This window comes from Delphinus delphis, chromosome 11, assembly GCF_949987515.2.
Source record: "Delphinus delphis chromosome 11, mDelDel1.2, whole genome shotgun sequence".
Lineage (NCBI taxonomy): Eukaryota > Metazoa > Chordata > Mammalia > Artiodactyla > Delphinidae > Delphinus > Delphinus delphis.
Window position 1 is genome coordinate 3,504,010 of NC_082693.1, and position 14,857 is coordinate 3,518,866.

General features: G+C 48.2%; 2 protein-coding genes across 2 annotated transcripts in view; both read left to right on the forward strand.

Moving 5' to 3' along the window:
- The window catches only part of KDM5A (lysine demethylase 5A), a 97,628-nt gene extending 95,141 nt beyond the window's left edge, over positions 1–2,487 (forward strand). The window contains exon 28 of the mRNA XM_060024091.1: positions 2,308–2,487. Coding sequence (XP_059880074.1) covers positions 2,308–2,319 — 12 coding nt within the window. The 3' untranslated portion in view covers positions 2,320–2,487. The remainder of the gene's footprint in view (positions 1–2,307) is intronic.
- A 233-nt stretch (positions 2,488–2,720) lies between these two features.
- SLC6A13 (solute carrier family 6 member 13) overlaps positions 2,721–14,857 on the forward strand; it is a 33,041-nt gene continuing 20,904 nt past the window's right edge. Inside the window, exons 1-2 of the mRNA XM_060024103.1 lie at positions 2,721–2,733; positions 5,464–5,670. Coding sequence (XP_059880086.1) covers positions 5,469–5,670 — 202 coding nt within the window. The 5' untranslated portion in view covers positions 2,721–2,733; positions 5,464–5,468. The remainder of the gene's footprint in view (positions 2,734–5,463; positions 5,671–14,857) is intronic.

Here is a 14,857-nt window from a genome sequence, read left to right on the forward strand (position 1 = left end):
CAGGCCACTCCCTTGGCCAACCCATTCCAATATTGAAACCAGTGCTGCTCGGAAATATCCTTTCTGAAACGAATCAAGCTCCTTTGAAAATTTATTTGCTCTTGTTTCACTCCTAGGAGAGACCCAAAAAAATTGTTGGGAGACTAGATCATGGCATGTTGGCATCTAAAAAACCCAGGGTCGGGCTTCCCTGGTGGCGCAGTGGTTGAGAGTCCGCCTGCCGATGCAGGGGACGTGGGTTCGTGCCCCGGTCCAGGAAGATCCCACATGCCGTGGAGCGGCTGGGCCCGTGAGCCATGGCCGCTGGGCTCCGCAGCGGGAGAGGCCACAACAGTGAGAGGCCCGCGTACCGCAAAAAAAAAAAAACCCAAACACACAAACAAAAACAAGAACAAAAACAACCCAGGGTCAATTTGATAGAAACCAAGGCCTCCTAGTCTGCTTCTCCAGGGTCTGCCTTGTTTTGTAGATACGGCTCTGGGAGGACAGACTCCAGTCACCCTCACTAACGATCTCAAGTGCGTCTTGAAACTTAGCAGCCTCTTGAGAAGGGAGCCTTGAACGCTGATTCTAGCACTGTTTCCAGTTCCCGGACCCTGCACCCAGGAGACCCAAAGATGCTGGTGACCCGAGGGAGACAAGGCTTGCCCTGCCGGACTCGTGCTCGACCCCAGACAGAGTTGTGAGGAGCTGTCGTGCGCGCTCGTCTATCAGGGTTCTCACACTTCTTTAAACTTAGTCAGCCTAGGCAGGGCAAAAGACCTACCGCATCGCTCCTGCTTTATAGAGAAAAAGAAATTGGAGAGGAATAAAGCTTTGGAGAGGAACGAAGTGGCAATCAACATGGTAACATGGCAGCAGTTATGCAAACATAATAGGATCAACAAGAAAAACCAGACGTTGCCTAGTACAGGAGCAGCAACTCAGAACTGACTCAGACTTACCCCACTGATCCTGGACACTGGGATCCCAGAGGCTCCCCTGCGTCAGGACACAGAAGGGCTGAGAAGCATCGCCAACAGCTGCGCGGCATCCGGCTTCTCAGAAGACCTCGGTAAACCTCAGTTATCCGGTGACTTTAGATTACAAGTACCAGGTCATTAGTGAGTACGGCTCGCTGATAAGTAAGGATGGAAGTTAATTGCTTTTGAAGATGGACTTTTTTACATGAGTTTGCAGCCTTTCTCAGGAAACCCTTGTCTATTGCTTTGCACACTTAAATTAGACAGATGGATGGTGGTGGGGAGAGGGAAGGGGCGGCAGAAACGTTAAGAATAATCATCTCCACGAGGCTCCTTGGGTGTTTTCAGGATGTGCTTCTGCGTCCTAGATGGGGGATGGGGGATGAGAGGGATAGAAACTGCCTTAGAGTCTCTGATTTACCCTCCTCACTGGCACATCTGTACGATCCCACTCAGTCACCCCTCATACCCCCTGACTCATTCCTTCTGTCTGGCAGGAGCCGGCTTTGCTCAGGGGTCTCTCAATCCCGTCCCCTTCAGGAAACTTCCTCGCTCACCGTGAATACTTTCTTAAGGGTAAATCAGGGCTTGCTGTGTGTTAGGCCCTTTACTCAGATCTCCTGAAACCTCCCACAACTTTGCAAGGTAAGGAATATTCTCCTCTTTCTTTTTTTTTTAATTTTTATTTTTTATTGAAGTATAGTTGATTTACAAGATTTCAGATACACAGCAAAGCAATTTGGTTATACATACACATATGTATCTATTCTTTTTCAGATTCTTTTCCATTATAGGTTATTACAAGACATTGAGGGACTTCTCTTGTGGTGCAGTGGTTAAGCCTCCATGCTCCCAATGCAGGGGTCCTGGGTTTGATCCCTGGTCAGGGAACTAGATCCCACATGCATGCCGCAACTAAGAGTTTGCATGCCATAACTAAGGAGCCCATGTGCCACAATTAAGGAGCCCTCTGCCGCAACTAAGACCCGGCGCAACCTAATTAATTAATTAAAATTTTTAAAAAAGAACACTTAAAAAAAAGATATTGAGTATAGCTTCCTGTGCTATACAGTAGGTCCTTGTTGGTTATCTATTTTATATATAGTATGTATATCTGTTAATCCCAAACTCCTAATTTATCCCTCCCTCTCCCCTTTCCCCTTTGGTAACTGTAAGTTTGTTCTCTGTGTCTGTGAGTCTGTTTCTGTTTTGTAGGTAAGTTCATTTGTATCATATTTTAGATTTAGGATGTAAGTGATATCCTATGGTACTTGTCTTTCTCTGTCTGACTTACTTCACTTAGTATGATCATCTCCAGGTCCATTCGCTTCTCCTCTTTCTATAGGTGAGAAAATAGGACTCTTGGAAGCTGGACACCTTGTTCACGGCCTCAACCTGGGAAGGGGTAGGAGCAGGACCCAGACCCTGGACCACGGGGCCTTGGAGCCCGAGCAGCCTCCACGCACTCTGCACATCCGCCCTGGTGGGGCTGGGGCTCCGATGACTCCACCCTCCGCCATCCTCTTCCCCATCTGTCAGCTCTTGTGCCCTGATGGGGGTAGGACTTCGCTTTGCTGTGAACCTTGACACTTCCTTCTCTGTGTTGGTGGAGACAATTATTTAAAAAATCAATTCTAGCACATTATTTAAAACTTCAAATAATACTAAAGCTTAAAAAGCTTTACTTCCTCTCCTGACCCCAACCCCACTCTCCAAACGTAGCCACTAATAACCGTTCGGCGAACACTTCTTCAGACTTTTCTATATGCAGGTAAGTGCAAGCGCGCTTGTGCACGTGTGTGCACGTGTGCGTGCGTGCGTGTCTGTCTATGTGTGTCTCTGTGCGTGCGTGCGTGCGTGTGTGTGTCTGTCTATGTGTGTCTCTGTGTGTGTGTGTGTGTGTGTGTCTGAGTGTCTGTGCGGAGCGGAGCGGAGGGGGGGGGGAGCAGGGGACGGAGGGCGGAATGTGGGCGGGGTCAGGTTTAGAATTACAAGTGCCCGAGGAGTGGGAGCCACACTTTAAATAGGCAGCACCTCCCTTTCCCCCTGGACAGCTCTTCTCCCCTCTGACAGGACCTCTGGTGGCAGCTGCGCTGAGGTTGGTGCTGTTTTCTTCTCTTTTGCTCCTGCTTCTGGGTCTCAGACTGTAGGTGGGTAGGATTCACGGGACCTACAGCCAAAGGGTTCTGGGATCCTCTCCTGGAAACTATGACATTTATGTGTCATGTGCAAAGACTATATGCTATTGTCTTGACTTTCTGGAACTTCAGTGGCCGCTGATTTAAGGGCCAATGTGATTTGGAGAAAGAGACCAGACGGAGAGGAAAGACATTTAGGTTTACTTCTAAGAAAATCAAGGCTCTCTTTTCTGAGACAAGATTGAAAGTTGAAAGAACATAAAACTTTTGACAGGATTAAAAGAAAATAAAAATTTGAGTGCCTGTTATACTATGAAGTGCATATATATATATATATATATCCTCATTTAATCTTCATGGCTAAGTGTATCCCGTCACCCTCGCTTTTACAGACGCACAAACTGAGGCTCAGAGTAATTAATTCACTTCCTTGAAGTCGTGTGGCCTCTGGTGCAGAGCTATGATTTGAACCCAGGCTTGTCCTTCAGTCGCACGATGCTGCTCTGAGGACTGGTACCCAGCGCGGCTAAGGGACCCAGGGGTCCCTAGGGGTCTGTTCTTCTAGGGTCTGGGGGAATGGAGAAGTGAGGGAGATGGTGCTTTATCATTGGAAGACATCCATCAGCCCCAGAACCTGCACAAGACATGAGGAGACCTTCTCCAAAGGACTGGGGAAGCTTCTGAGGGCCAGCTGCTTGGGTTTCTCCTTCTTAACCCACAGTCTTTGAAGCCCATTCATTTATCAAATACGCAATATGTTCCTGACCTCCCTCTGACTTTCTGGATCCCTCGGGGAAGCCCCGCTGGGAAGGCAGAGCCACAGGAGAATCTGTGGCCAGTTGGGGCTCCTGTGAGAAAATTGTGTTCATGCGAACGTTTCTCGGGGAGTAGAAAGAAGTGCGTGTACCCACTTCTCCAGAGAGGGGGCGGCCGTATACCGTCGGGGATGCTTACGCTAGACCCACCAGCCAGTATGACTGCGGGAGGTAAGTGAACAAGCAAGGCAGCGTGGGCTCAGGTCCCAGCTGTGCCACACGGCCGCACCCGTGTCACCCAGCCTCTCTGAACCGCAGCTTCCTGCTGACAAAGCAGAGGGAGTACTGCTCACGTCTCAGAGCTGTGTGGATTGAACGAAATAACTATGTAAAGCACTTAGTCTACAGTAGCTGTTCACTGAACGTGGACCGCATCCAATCGCGTCCTCAATCCCAGTACGAGTCTAGGAAAGGGCCAGGAAGGGTGCAGCGCTACGGCTCTGTATTCATTTTATGTTGCCTTCTCTACTTAATAGAGTCGTGCACCGGCCACCACCAAAAAAGAAAAAGAGCCCAGAGTTCGGGACTTCCCTGGTGGTCCAGTGGTTAAGACTCTGTGCTCCCAGTCGGGGACGGGGGCACGGGTTCGATCCCTGGTCGTGGAACTGAGATCCCCCATGCCGTATGTGCGGCCAAAAGTTAGCTCATCTTACGCAGAGTGCTTGGTCCCGCTCAACCACTCTCACCCCCTTGCAGGGATCCAAAAATACTGACATTTATTTTCCTATTACAAAATAAAACATGTTCTTCGATGAAAATGTAGAAAATATAGATAAGGAAAACATGCCTATAGCCCATCCACTGGTGGATATCCTAATCTTCATGCATACAAATGCTTTATAAGGTATTTTCCCAGCAAAATCATGTCATGTGTGCTATTTCCTAACTTTTCACTTCACACATTGTGAACAACTTTTCATTTCACTACACTTTCTTCTGTAACACATTTTTTCATGATTCTATAGTAGTCCATCGTACGTGCCTTAATTTATTAACCTATTTACCATTTCTGAACATTTATATACTTTCCAGTATTTGGCTGTTATAAACAGTGAACTTCCTCAGTGCTGAATCTTTACCAACCATCACAATTATTTCTTTAGGGTAAATTCCCAAAAGGGAAATTGGTGACTTTGAGGATACATTCAACTCCTATCCTTGTGACTGTCCCCATACATGGAATGGAGAAACTGAGGCACACGCTAATGCAGACGAAGCTGGCTGTAGGGTGGAAGGGAGAACTCCGACAACCTGGGGCACATGAACACCCCATGTCCACAAGCCCCACCCAAGGAACCTTCTAGGGGAGCAGTGTCTGTGGCTCAGGGTCAGCACTTTCTTCCTGACACATGAAAGGGATATATACTCTTAGCAGCTGTTACCCAGCCTTTACCAGCAAGAGATGCTAAGGAGGATGTGGATCTGCGGACAGGAGTAGGATTCATCTCTTCCAGGGCTCTATTCCCTCGGGAAGTTCCTGGCGAAGGAAGGGGGCAGCTTTCCTTCCAGGCTTCCCAGCAGTAACGGAGCGCCCTGCTTGTTTTCCAGGTGGAATGGATAGCAGGGTCTCGAGCACAACCAGTAATGGAGAGACAAAACCAGTGTGCCCAGGCATGGAAAAGGCGGAGGAGGCTGGCGGCCTGCAGCGGGGGCACTGGAACAACAAGATGGAGTTCGTGCTGTCCGTGGCCGGGGAGATCATCGGGCTGGGCAACGTCTGGAGGTTTCCCTACCTCTGCTACAAAAACGGGGGAGGTGAGACCCACTGCGTCACCCTCACCCCCCACCCACCCCAAGGCTGTCTGCATCTCACGCACTTACTGCCCTCTGGGGAGTCCCATGGACGCAGAGGATACTGGATTTGGAAAGGCCCTCAGGGCACTGCAGGAGAGACACCTAGACAGAGGGGCGACTTCCTGGGGGGTCCCTATTGTGGCTTCAGAGAAACATGGGTATAGGCTGGGAACCAGACGGATGGGAGTTTGGGTTCTGCCTCTGCTACTTACGCCCTGTAATCTCAGGCAAGCCTTACCTTGGGAGCTCAGGTAAATGCTGTAAACGGAGATAGTTCTACCTGCCCTTCAAGGCTGTTGTAACGCGTAGAGGTCACGTGTGCAAAGGGCCTAACGGACGGTAGCTATGCTGAAGAGGATGTCGGCACCCAACTGTCCCATGAGGTCTCGAGACTCCGTAGCCGTGACTTCCTGTCCTCCCCCTGCTCTGTGACATGTGTCCCCCCATGTGTCACCTTTGATACCAGTGGCTCTTCCTTTAAGATTTTCCCACTGAAATGTGTGTGGGGGGAGCATGAACTCTAACTCTTTCCTGCGTCTCTCCTGCCTCTCGTTCTCCGCCATTCCAGGCGCTGCAGCCACTCCGCTGCCCCTGTTGCTGGTCACTTTCCCACCGGGGACTCTCCTTCAGGCACTCCTGGGCCTCTGGGGAGCCCCAGAGGGATTTGCCGGGTGCTGAAGTGCTCTGGCCGAGCAGTGGGCTCGGAAGGTCCCCTCGTTGGTGGGTAGAGCTTAGCGGGGCTGGGCTCCCAGGGCTGGTTTTATGGGAGGCTGCAGCCTGCGCTAGAGGAGGGGAAACGCCAAGGTGGGTCATGGGGACAGGCCGAGGCGGTGGGAGTTCTGTGGGCCACGAGGCCTGGAGGGAACCCTAATGCCACACCTACCCCTTTGTGGGGTGTGGGGGCCTCCGTGTGTGAGCCCAGTCTCAGTGGTTTTGGGGAGATGAAGCCCACGATGCGGGGTGGAAGAGGGAGCATGGGAAGGGGGTGACACACAGATGCTCTGAGCCCATAGTCTTACTTTCAGGATTGTGGCAACCGGGGATTGGCCGTGGGGTTGGAGGTTAACTTGTATTTTTCCAGAGGGGTGGGAATGGGCTGATGTGTTCCCTCTCCACAAGACTTCCTGGCCGGCAGCCTGAAGCAGCAGGACTTTGCTTGGCTGACATTGCGAGGGAAGGAGGGAGGTCCCGACCCAGCCCTGGACCCTCCGCCGGCTTGTTCAGACATTTAGGCCCGAGGGCGGAGGGATGGGGCTTGTCATTCAGGGAGGAGAAGGAGTCTGGGGGCTAAGCCGGGCCTTGGGGCTCCGTGTCTGGAACCCGGTAACCAGCTTAGCTCCTCACGCGGCAGGAAGGTCGGGAGGTGAGCCGCTTTCCCCAAGCCTCTCAGGAATTGGGTGAGGGTGGCTGGGGAATTAGCAGGAGTGGCACGAAGAGGTGGGAGGGGGGTCCCAGGCTTGGTGCCAACCACTGGGCTGAGCAGGGCCTGGGCAGGGCACACGGGGTCATCCTGTCGAGGGGAGGCCTACGTCTGAGCTCCGCCTTGGGGCTCTGTGTAAGTTTGTGCGGCCCAGGGAGGTGTGGCCGTGTCTCGGGGGAAAGGCAGGCCGGGAGCAAGCGTGTCCACGGCCCCTGGTTCCTCACGTGGGTGCTTCTGGGGGAGCAGAGGCAGGAGGGTGGCCACCTCGTGCCGGGAAGAGCCTGCCCTCCAGCACGCCGGTCCCCATGAGCCGTTTCGGGGCTCACGGAACGGTCCGCGGAATCCTTAGGCCAGCACCCCGGTCTCTTCCCCGATAGGGCACAAGGCCTCAGGCTTCCTCTTCTCTCTCCTTGATGGACAACAGCAGCTGGAGGAAGTGCTCGGAGGGGCTCTGGGGCCGGGGCCGAGGCCGATGCCCGGGTTTGCTCTGAAGGGCATGAGTCAGCCAGGGCCACCGGGTGGACACGCGGGAGGCGCCCCTGCCAGTGTGAAGGGGACAAACCCGGGACCCGTGTGGCCTGTAGAGGGGCCCAGACAGGCCCGCTTTTCCGGGTTTTGGTGTTCCCAGAGGCTCAACCTTTCTGTCCCCTTTACCCCCTCGTCCCCTCCCCCCAGAGCACGGGTCCCACACTTCATCTCGCCACCTTTTCGTCTCTTTGTCGAGAGGGGACAGAGGCCTCCTTATGACAGGACCCTTCACTGCCGACATGGGGAAGGGGGTGGGGAGGACGGAGACCGTCTAGGTTGGTTTGACCCCATCCTCCTGCTTTAGTGATTTTATTTAAACCCGTGGTTCTCAGATTGGGGCTTGGACTCCTGGGGGCGAGAGGGACGTTCTGAGCAGCTTCTGCAGGAGGGTGCTGGGGTCACGGGTGTCATCAGCCTGCTTTTTTCTGGGCCCTTTCTTGAACTTCATAGCTGTAAGTAGCCACTTTTGTGCTTGGCTGGGGGGATAAACTCGGGACTTTATTATCATTAATGTTTGTTTGGTGGGGAAGTCAGGGAGGAAAACGTCCCCAAAGCGCAATTTCAGTTCCAATCTAAAAATATAAGTGATATCTTCTGCGGTTCCTTCCAACTTTAACGTTTCGTAGATCCTAATAGAAGTGAGTCCCGGAGCAGGGAAGAGGCTGAGGCAAGCATATGATAGAGGAACAGGGAAACGGTGAAACACTGTAGTCGAAAACCAGAGATGCTGAGAAAGGGGTACCAAGAAGCCTGTCTAAAATCCATCAGGAGACGGGTGCAGGGGGCGCCCGCCTCAGCCGCCTCCTAGATAAGCGCCCTCCCTGCCGTCCAGGCCTTGTGGCCAGTCTACCCCGAGCACCTGCCCGCCCCCCTCCCCGTGGCTTTCGACAGTCAGGCCAACCAAGCCCGGACTGTGTCACCCAACGACAGTGACTTACTGTGGACCCACCACCTGCCAGGAATTATTCCGAGTTGTTGTGATAATCTATAAACAGAACAGACCCCTTCCCTGTCCCTGTGGGGCTTACACTCCTTGTCTGTCTGTGAGAGACAGACAATAAACAATAAACACAGTAAACAAGAAAATTACATAGCATATCAGAGGTTCCTGAGTGCTACAGGAGGGGGGCTGCGGACCACCACACCGAGAACGTTAGAGTGAAGTCTTGCCGGTGAGTGAGAGCCGGCCACGTGGATATTAGGGGGAAAGTGCTCCAGGCAGAGGAAACAGGTGTTAATGGCCCTAAAGCAGGAGGTTGGCTGGCGTGTTTGGGGAGCCACTGGAGGGGAGTCACTTTGGGGGGGCAGGTCACCCAGGGCTTGTCAGCCACTGTGAGACTCTGGCTTTCCCTCCAGTGATGGGGAGGCGGGCCAGGGGTTTGAGCAGAGGGGCCAGTCTTACACTTGTACGCTGTCTGGCTGCTGTGTTGAGAACTGATTGCAGGGGACTAAGGGGGGAAGCAGACTGGTTACAAGGCTAAGAAGCTTAGAGTCTCCTTGATGTCCTTCTTTCTCACATAACTGGTGGCTCTGCCCAAATACCCAAGTCCTGGCTGCTTCGGAACCTGGGCCTTCAGCCGGAAGCCCTCCAGCTCCCTGGACCCCGGCTACCGGCAGACTGAGTTGCCCAACACCCAGGCTGCCTGGGGCTGGAGACCCACGTGAGGCTACAGCTGGACCTCTCAAAGCCGGGATCTTAGAGGGAAGGGCCATAGCCAAGTAAAGCCTACCTCTGGATGTCAGGGAGAGGGAGCATGGGGACACCAATGTCAAGGGCATTAGATGGCCCCCGTTTGCCCTGAGGTTGTCCGTAGATATACTAAAGAACGAAGAGAAACAAGGAGCGATTTTCTTCATGTAAGAGTCACGGTTATTTTATGAGTACGTGACAACTGGTCACCACTTTTAGTTAATGAAGCAATGCCAAGTATTGGTCCAGCAGTGTTGATTACAGCTTGTAATAGTCATGCATGTTCACTGCTGTGCTGCTCATGTGGCATATCGTCAGTTTGTCCTAAAAAAATGTCACCTGGAGCCTTACAGGTGACGCCACAGAATGTGTTCCTATCAAGAAGGGTGTCCAGCAGAATGATTCCTTTCCAGGATGGGCATGTGGTCTCTCCCATCCCATGGGGAAAAATGCCAGGACATTTTAGAATTTGGGCAAGGAGACTAAACGGGGGATTTGGGGAGCAGATAACTGACTCCATCCTCCGTCTCCAGGAGTGGCTCCATCTTTGAGTGGTGGTGACTGGGGCTTGGGTGGGGAAAGAGGCAGTGCCCCAGGACTCCCTGGTGGGCACCTGGGCTCTATCTCGTCCCTAACTCCCTCCCCGGTTTGGGGCCAGTGACTCGGCCTGGCGGGTGTGGACCTTGTCCCCTCTGGCCAGCTGCCCAGGAGCTCAAGGAGGCAGAGGGGGAGGGGCGCAGACTGACCACCGGACCCAGTGCGGTTAAACATTGGCTCGGTTCACTGGGGAAGAGCAGGTGGCACAAAGATGGGGATGAGGGGCTTGAGCCAGGCTGAAAACTCTCCCCCCTGCCCCCTGTCTTCTCTCTCTCTGCGATGTTTCCAGCTCCCAGCAGGACTGTTCATATCAGCTACTGGGTTCTCTCTTCCCTAATTGCCCCTTCCTGCCCAGCAAGCCTTGGGCTGATTTATCTACTCACGTGCCTGAATTGTTTACGATATTTCTTTGCCCTTGTGGTCACCAAGCGTTTCCTTCAGTGCCTGAATTACGGATGCGTGGACTAGAGGCAAAGAGCTGGAGAAGCCTATTCCCCACTAACTTTTGTTTTAGCAATTTTATGACAGTATAATTGGCTTACAACAACTTGCACACATTTGAAGTGTACAGTTGGATAAGTTTCGACATAGGTGCACGCCCTTGAAACCATCACCACTATCAAGATAATGAAGGTATCCATCACTCCCCCAAATTTCCTCCTTCCCTCTCTCCCACCCCTGACCTCTGCTACCCCATCCCAATGCAACCAAAAACCTGTTTTGTTTTTTAAAAATATAACTATTTTCCAGCTTTATTGATATATTATGGATAGTAAGTTTAGGTGTAGAACATGATGATTTAATACATGTATGTATTGCAAAATGATTACCACAGTAAGGTTAGTTAACACCTCCATTCCTTCATATAATTACCTTTTTTTTTGGTGGTGATAACACTTAAGATCTACTATCTTAAGAACTTTCAACTATATAAGACAGTATAGTTCACTGCAACCACCATGCTGTATGTTACATCCCCAGAAATTGTTTATCTTATAACGAAGTTTGACCAACATGTCCGCATTCCTCACACCCCCAGCCTCTGGTAATCACCATTCTGCTCTCTGCCTCTATGAATTCCACACATAGGAGAGGACGTGCAGTATGTACGTTCTCTCTGTGACTTATTTCACTTAGCCTAATACCCTCGAGGTCCATCCATGTGGCTGCAACACGCAGAATTTCTTCTTTTTTTATGGCCGGATAATATTCCATTACACATATAGCATTTTCTTTATCCATGCATCTGTTGAGGGACACTTAGGTCGTTTCCAGGCCTAGTTTTCCAGGTTGTTTCCAAACTATATAGTAGTTTGCATTTCTTATAATTTTCTGTAAATGGAATCATGCAGTATATACTTTACTTGGCTTCTATCCCTCAGCATAATTACTTTGAGATTCATCCATCTTTTTCATGTCTCAGTAGTTCCCTTCTTGTTATTACTGGGTCGTATTCCATTATATGGTTATACTACAGTTTATCTCTTCGCCTGTTGATGGACATTTGGGTTGTTTCCAGGCTTTAGCTATTACAGATGAAACTGCTAAGAACTTTTGTGTACAAACCTTTGTATAAACATGTGCTTTCATCTCCTTTGAGGGAACACTGAAGTGTGGAATGGCGGGATTATATGATAGGGGCACCTTTAACTTTTTAAGAAACCGCGGAACACTTTTCCAACACGGTTGTACCATGTTTACCTTCCTGCCAGCAGCGTATCTGAGTGCCAGCTTTTCCACAACTTTACCGATACTTGGTCTGTCTTTTTAATTTTAACTTTTCTAATTGGTGCGAACATTACCTCATTGTCACTTAAATTTATATTGACTAATGATGTTGAACATCATTTCATGTGCTTATTTGTAGCCCACATATCTTTTTTGGTGAAAACCTGTTCAAATCTTTTGACCATTAAAAAAAATAGGGCTTCCCTGGTGGCGCAGTGGTTGAGAGTCCGCCTGCCGTTGCAGGGGACACGGGTTTGTGCCCCGGTCTGGGAAGATCCCACATGCCGTGGAGCGACTGGGCCCGTGAGCCATGGCCGCTGGGCCTGCGCGTCCGGAGCCTGTGCTCCGCAGCGGGAGAGGCCATAAGAGTGAGAGGCCCGCGTACCGCAAAAAAAAAAAAAAAAAAAAAATAGGTCATTTGTTTTCTTACTATTGAATTTTGCTACTTCTTTATATATTCTGGATACAAGTCCTTTATCAGATATGCATTTTGCAATTTTTTTTCTCATTCTGTCTTATATTTTTCCTTTGCTTAACAATGTCTTTTGAAAAGCAGAAGTTTCAAATTCTGATGAAGTGCAGTTTATGAATTTATTCTTTTATGACTCATGTTTTTGATGTCACATGAAAGAAATCTTTGCTTAACCCAAGGTCTCATATATTTTCTTCTAGAAGTTTTATAGTTTTAGGTTTCACACTTAGGTCCACCATCCATTTTGGGTTAATATTTGTATAAAATGAAGGTATGGATTGAAATTCATTTTTTGTGTGTATGTATATCTACTTGTTCTGGCATCATTTATTAAAAAGACTATCCTTTCTCCAATGAATTGCCTTTACACCTTTGTCAAAAATCAATTGTCCAAATGTGCCTGGCCCTGTTGCTGGACTCTATTCTGTTCTGTCGATCTATTTGTTTATTTTGACACCAAAACCACACTGTTTTAATTACTGTATCTTTATAATAATATGAAAATAAGGTAGAGGTAAGCCTAAAACTTAGTTCTTCTTTTTCAAAGTTGTTTGGCTATTTTAGGTTCTTTGCATTTTCATATGAACTTTAGAATCCATTTGTCAGTTTCTACAAAAAAGTCTGCTGGGATTTTGATTGGGATTACAGTGAATCTATTGATTAATTTGGGAAGAACTGACATCTTAATAATATTGAGTCTTCTGACCCATGAACATGGTATGCCTCACCATTTATTTCGGTCTTCTTTCATTCCTCTCAGCAATGTTTTGCAGTTATGAGTGTACACATCTTTTGTCAAATTTATTCCTAAATAGTTCACCTCTTTGATGCTGTTATAATGGTATTATTTGTTAAATTGTAATTTATAATTGCTTGCACTAGTAGAAGAAATGCAATTGATTTTTTATGCTGATCTTATATCTTGTAACCTCACTAAATTAACTTATTTATTCTAGCAGCTCTTTGGTACATTCCGAAGGATTTTCTTTCTTTTCTTTTTAAATACACTTTATTGAGGTATGACTAATGTACAAAAAGCTGTACACATTTAATGTATACCACTTGATGAGTTTGGAGGTAAACATATACTTGTGAAACCATCACCACAATCAATGTCATAAACACATCCATCACGTCCAAAAGTTTCCTTCTGTCCTCTTTTTTTCATTTTAATTTTTTGTGTGTGATAAGAACACAACGTAAGATTTACCTTCTTAGCACAATTTTAAGAAAACAATTCAATATTGTTCACTGTGGGCACTATGGTTAAAGTGGATATCTAGGATTCATTCATTTTGCAAAACTGAAACTTTATACCCTTTGGCCAGCATCACCCTGTTTCCCCCTTCCTCAGACCCTGGTAATCACCATTCTACTTTCTGATTCTATGAGTTTGACTATTTTAAATTCCAACGGATTTTCTACATAGGCAATCATGTCATTTGCAAGTAAAGCAGTTTTATTTCTTCTTTTCTAATCTGAATAACTTTTTTTTTGAATAACAGTTAATTCCTTTTATTGCCTTCTCGCCTTGACTAGAATCAATATTGATGGAGCCAATGTTGAATAGAAGTGGTAAATAGTAAGACTGGACACCCTTGTCTTACTCTCGACCTTAGGGGTTAAGCAGTCTTTCACCATTAAGTATGATGTTATCTGTAGGTGTTTTGTAGATGCCCTTTATTCCCTTCTATTCATCACTTGCTGAGAGTTTTTTTTTTTTTTTAATCAGAAATGGCTGTTAGATTTGGTCAAATACTTTTCTGCATTTATTGAAACGATTATATGGTTTTTCTTTTTAAATTTATTAATATGATCCACTGATTTTTTTTTTAATGTTAAAACAACTTTGTATTCCAGGGATAAACTCCACTATGTATTACTTTTTTTATATATATTGTTGGATATCTAAAATTTTGTTTACAATTCTGCATCTATGTTCATGAAAGGTTGATCTATAGTTTTCTTTTCTTGTCTTTATCTACTTTTGTTATCAGAGTAATGCTAGCTTCGTAGAATGAGTTGGAAAGAATTGCTTCTAAATTTTCTGCAAGGGTTTGTATAGAATTGGTGTCATTTCTTCCTTAAGTCTTTGGAATGTCCCCAGCCTTGCGTGAGTACCACCAGGCTCTATCTTCTTGAGGGATTCTTTCCTCTCCTTGGGTAGTGTCCTCACACGCATGTGCTGACCAGCACTCAAGCTCGTAGGGGACCCTCTGCAGGCACTTGGGTCTCTCTGTGCACGTCTCTCCCCCTGGGACTCTCTCCTGTGAACTCCCCTGCCCAGTTGCCAGCAGATAGAGGTCTATGGTGGAGCAAATGCCAGCATTTCTGGCATCAGTAGACTTGTCTCAGGCAGTGACTGTGAAAACAGAAGCAGAGAGGATTACTAAGGGAAATCTGATTTCAGTCCGCTAAAAGCCCCTCTCTAACATTGAGAGCAATCATTTCCTTGACAAAAATTATAGACTGTGGGCTGTGGGAATGCTCCTGGATATCTGTGACTGAGTGAGCTGCTTCTATGACCACAAGCTATGTGTTCTTTGGGCAGCAACTGAAGTTGATGGGGAGCAAACCTTGGAAGGTATAGATGGAAACTTCAGAGTGAAGGAAGTGACTGGCTAGGTCCTAAGTAACTTGGTGACACCTGATCTCTGCCGTGGTTCCAGACGTCTAGACAGATGTCCCCGCCATTTTGCACAGTCCCAATCCC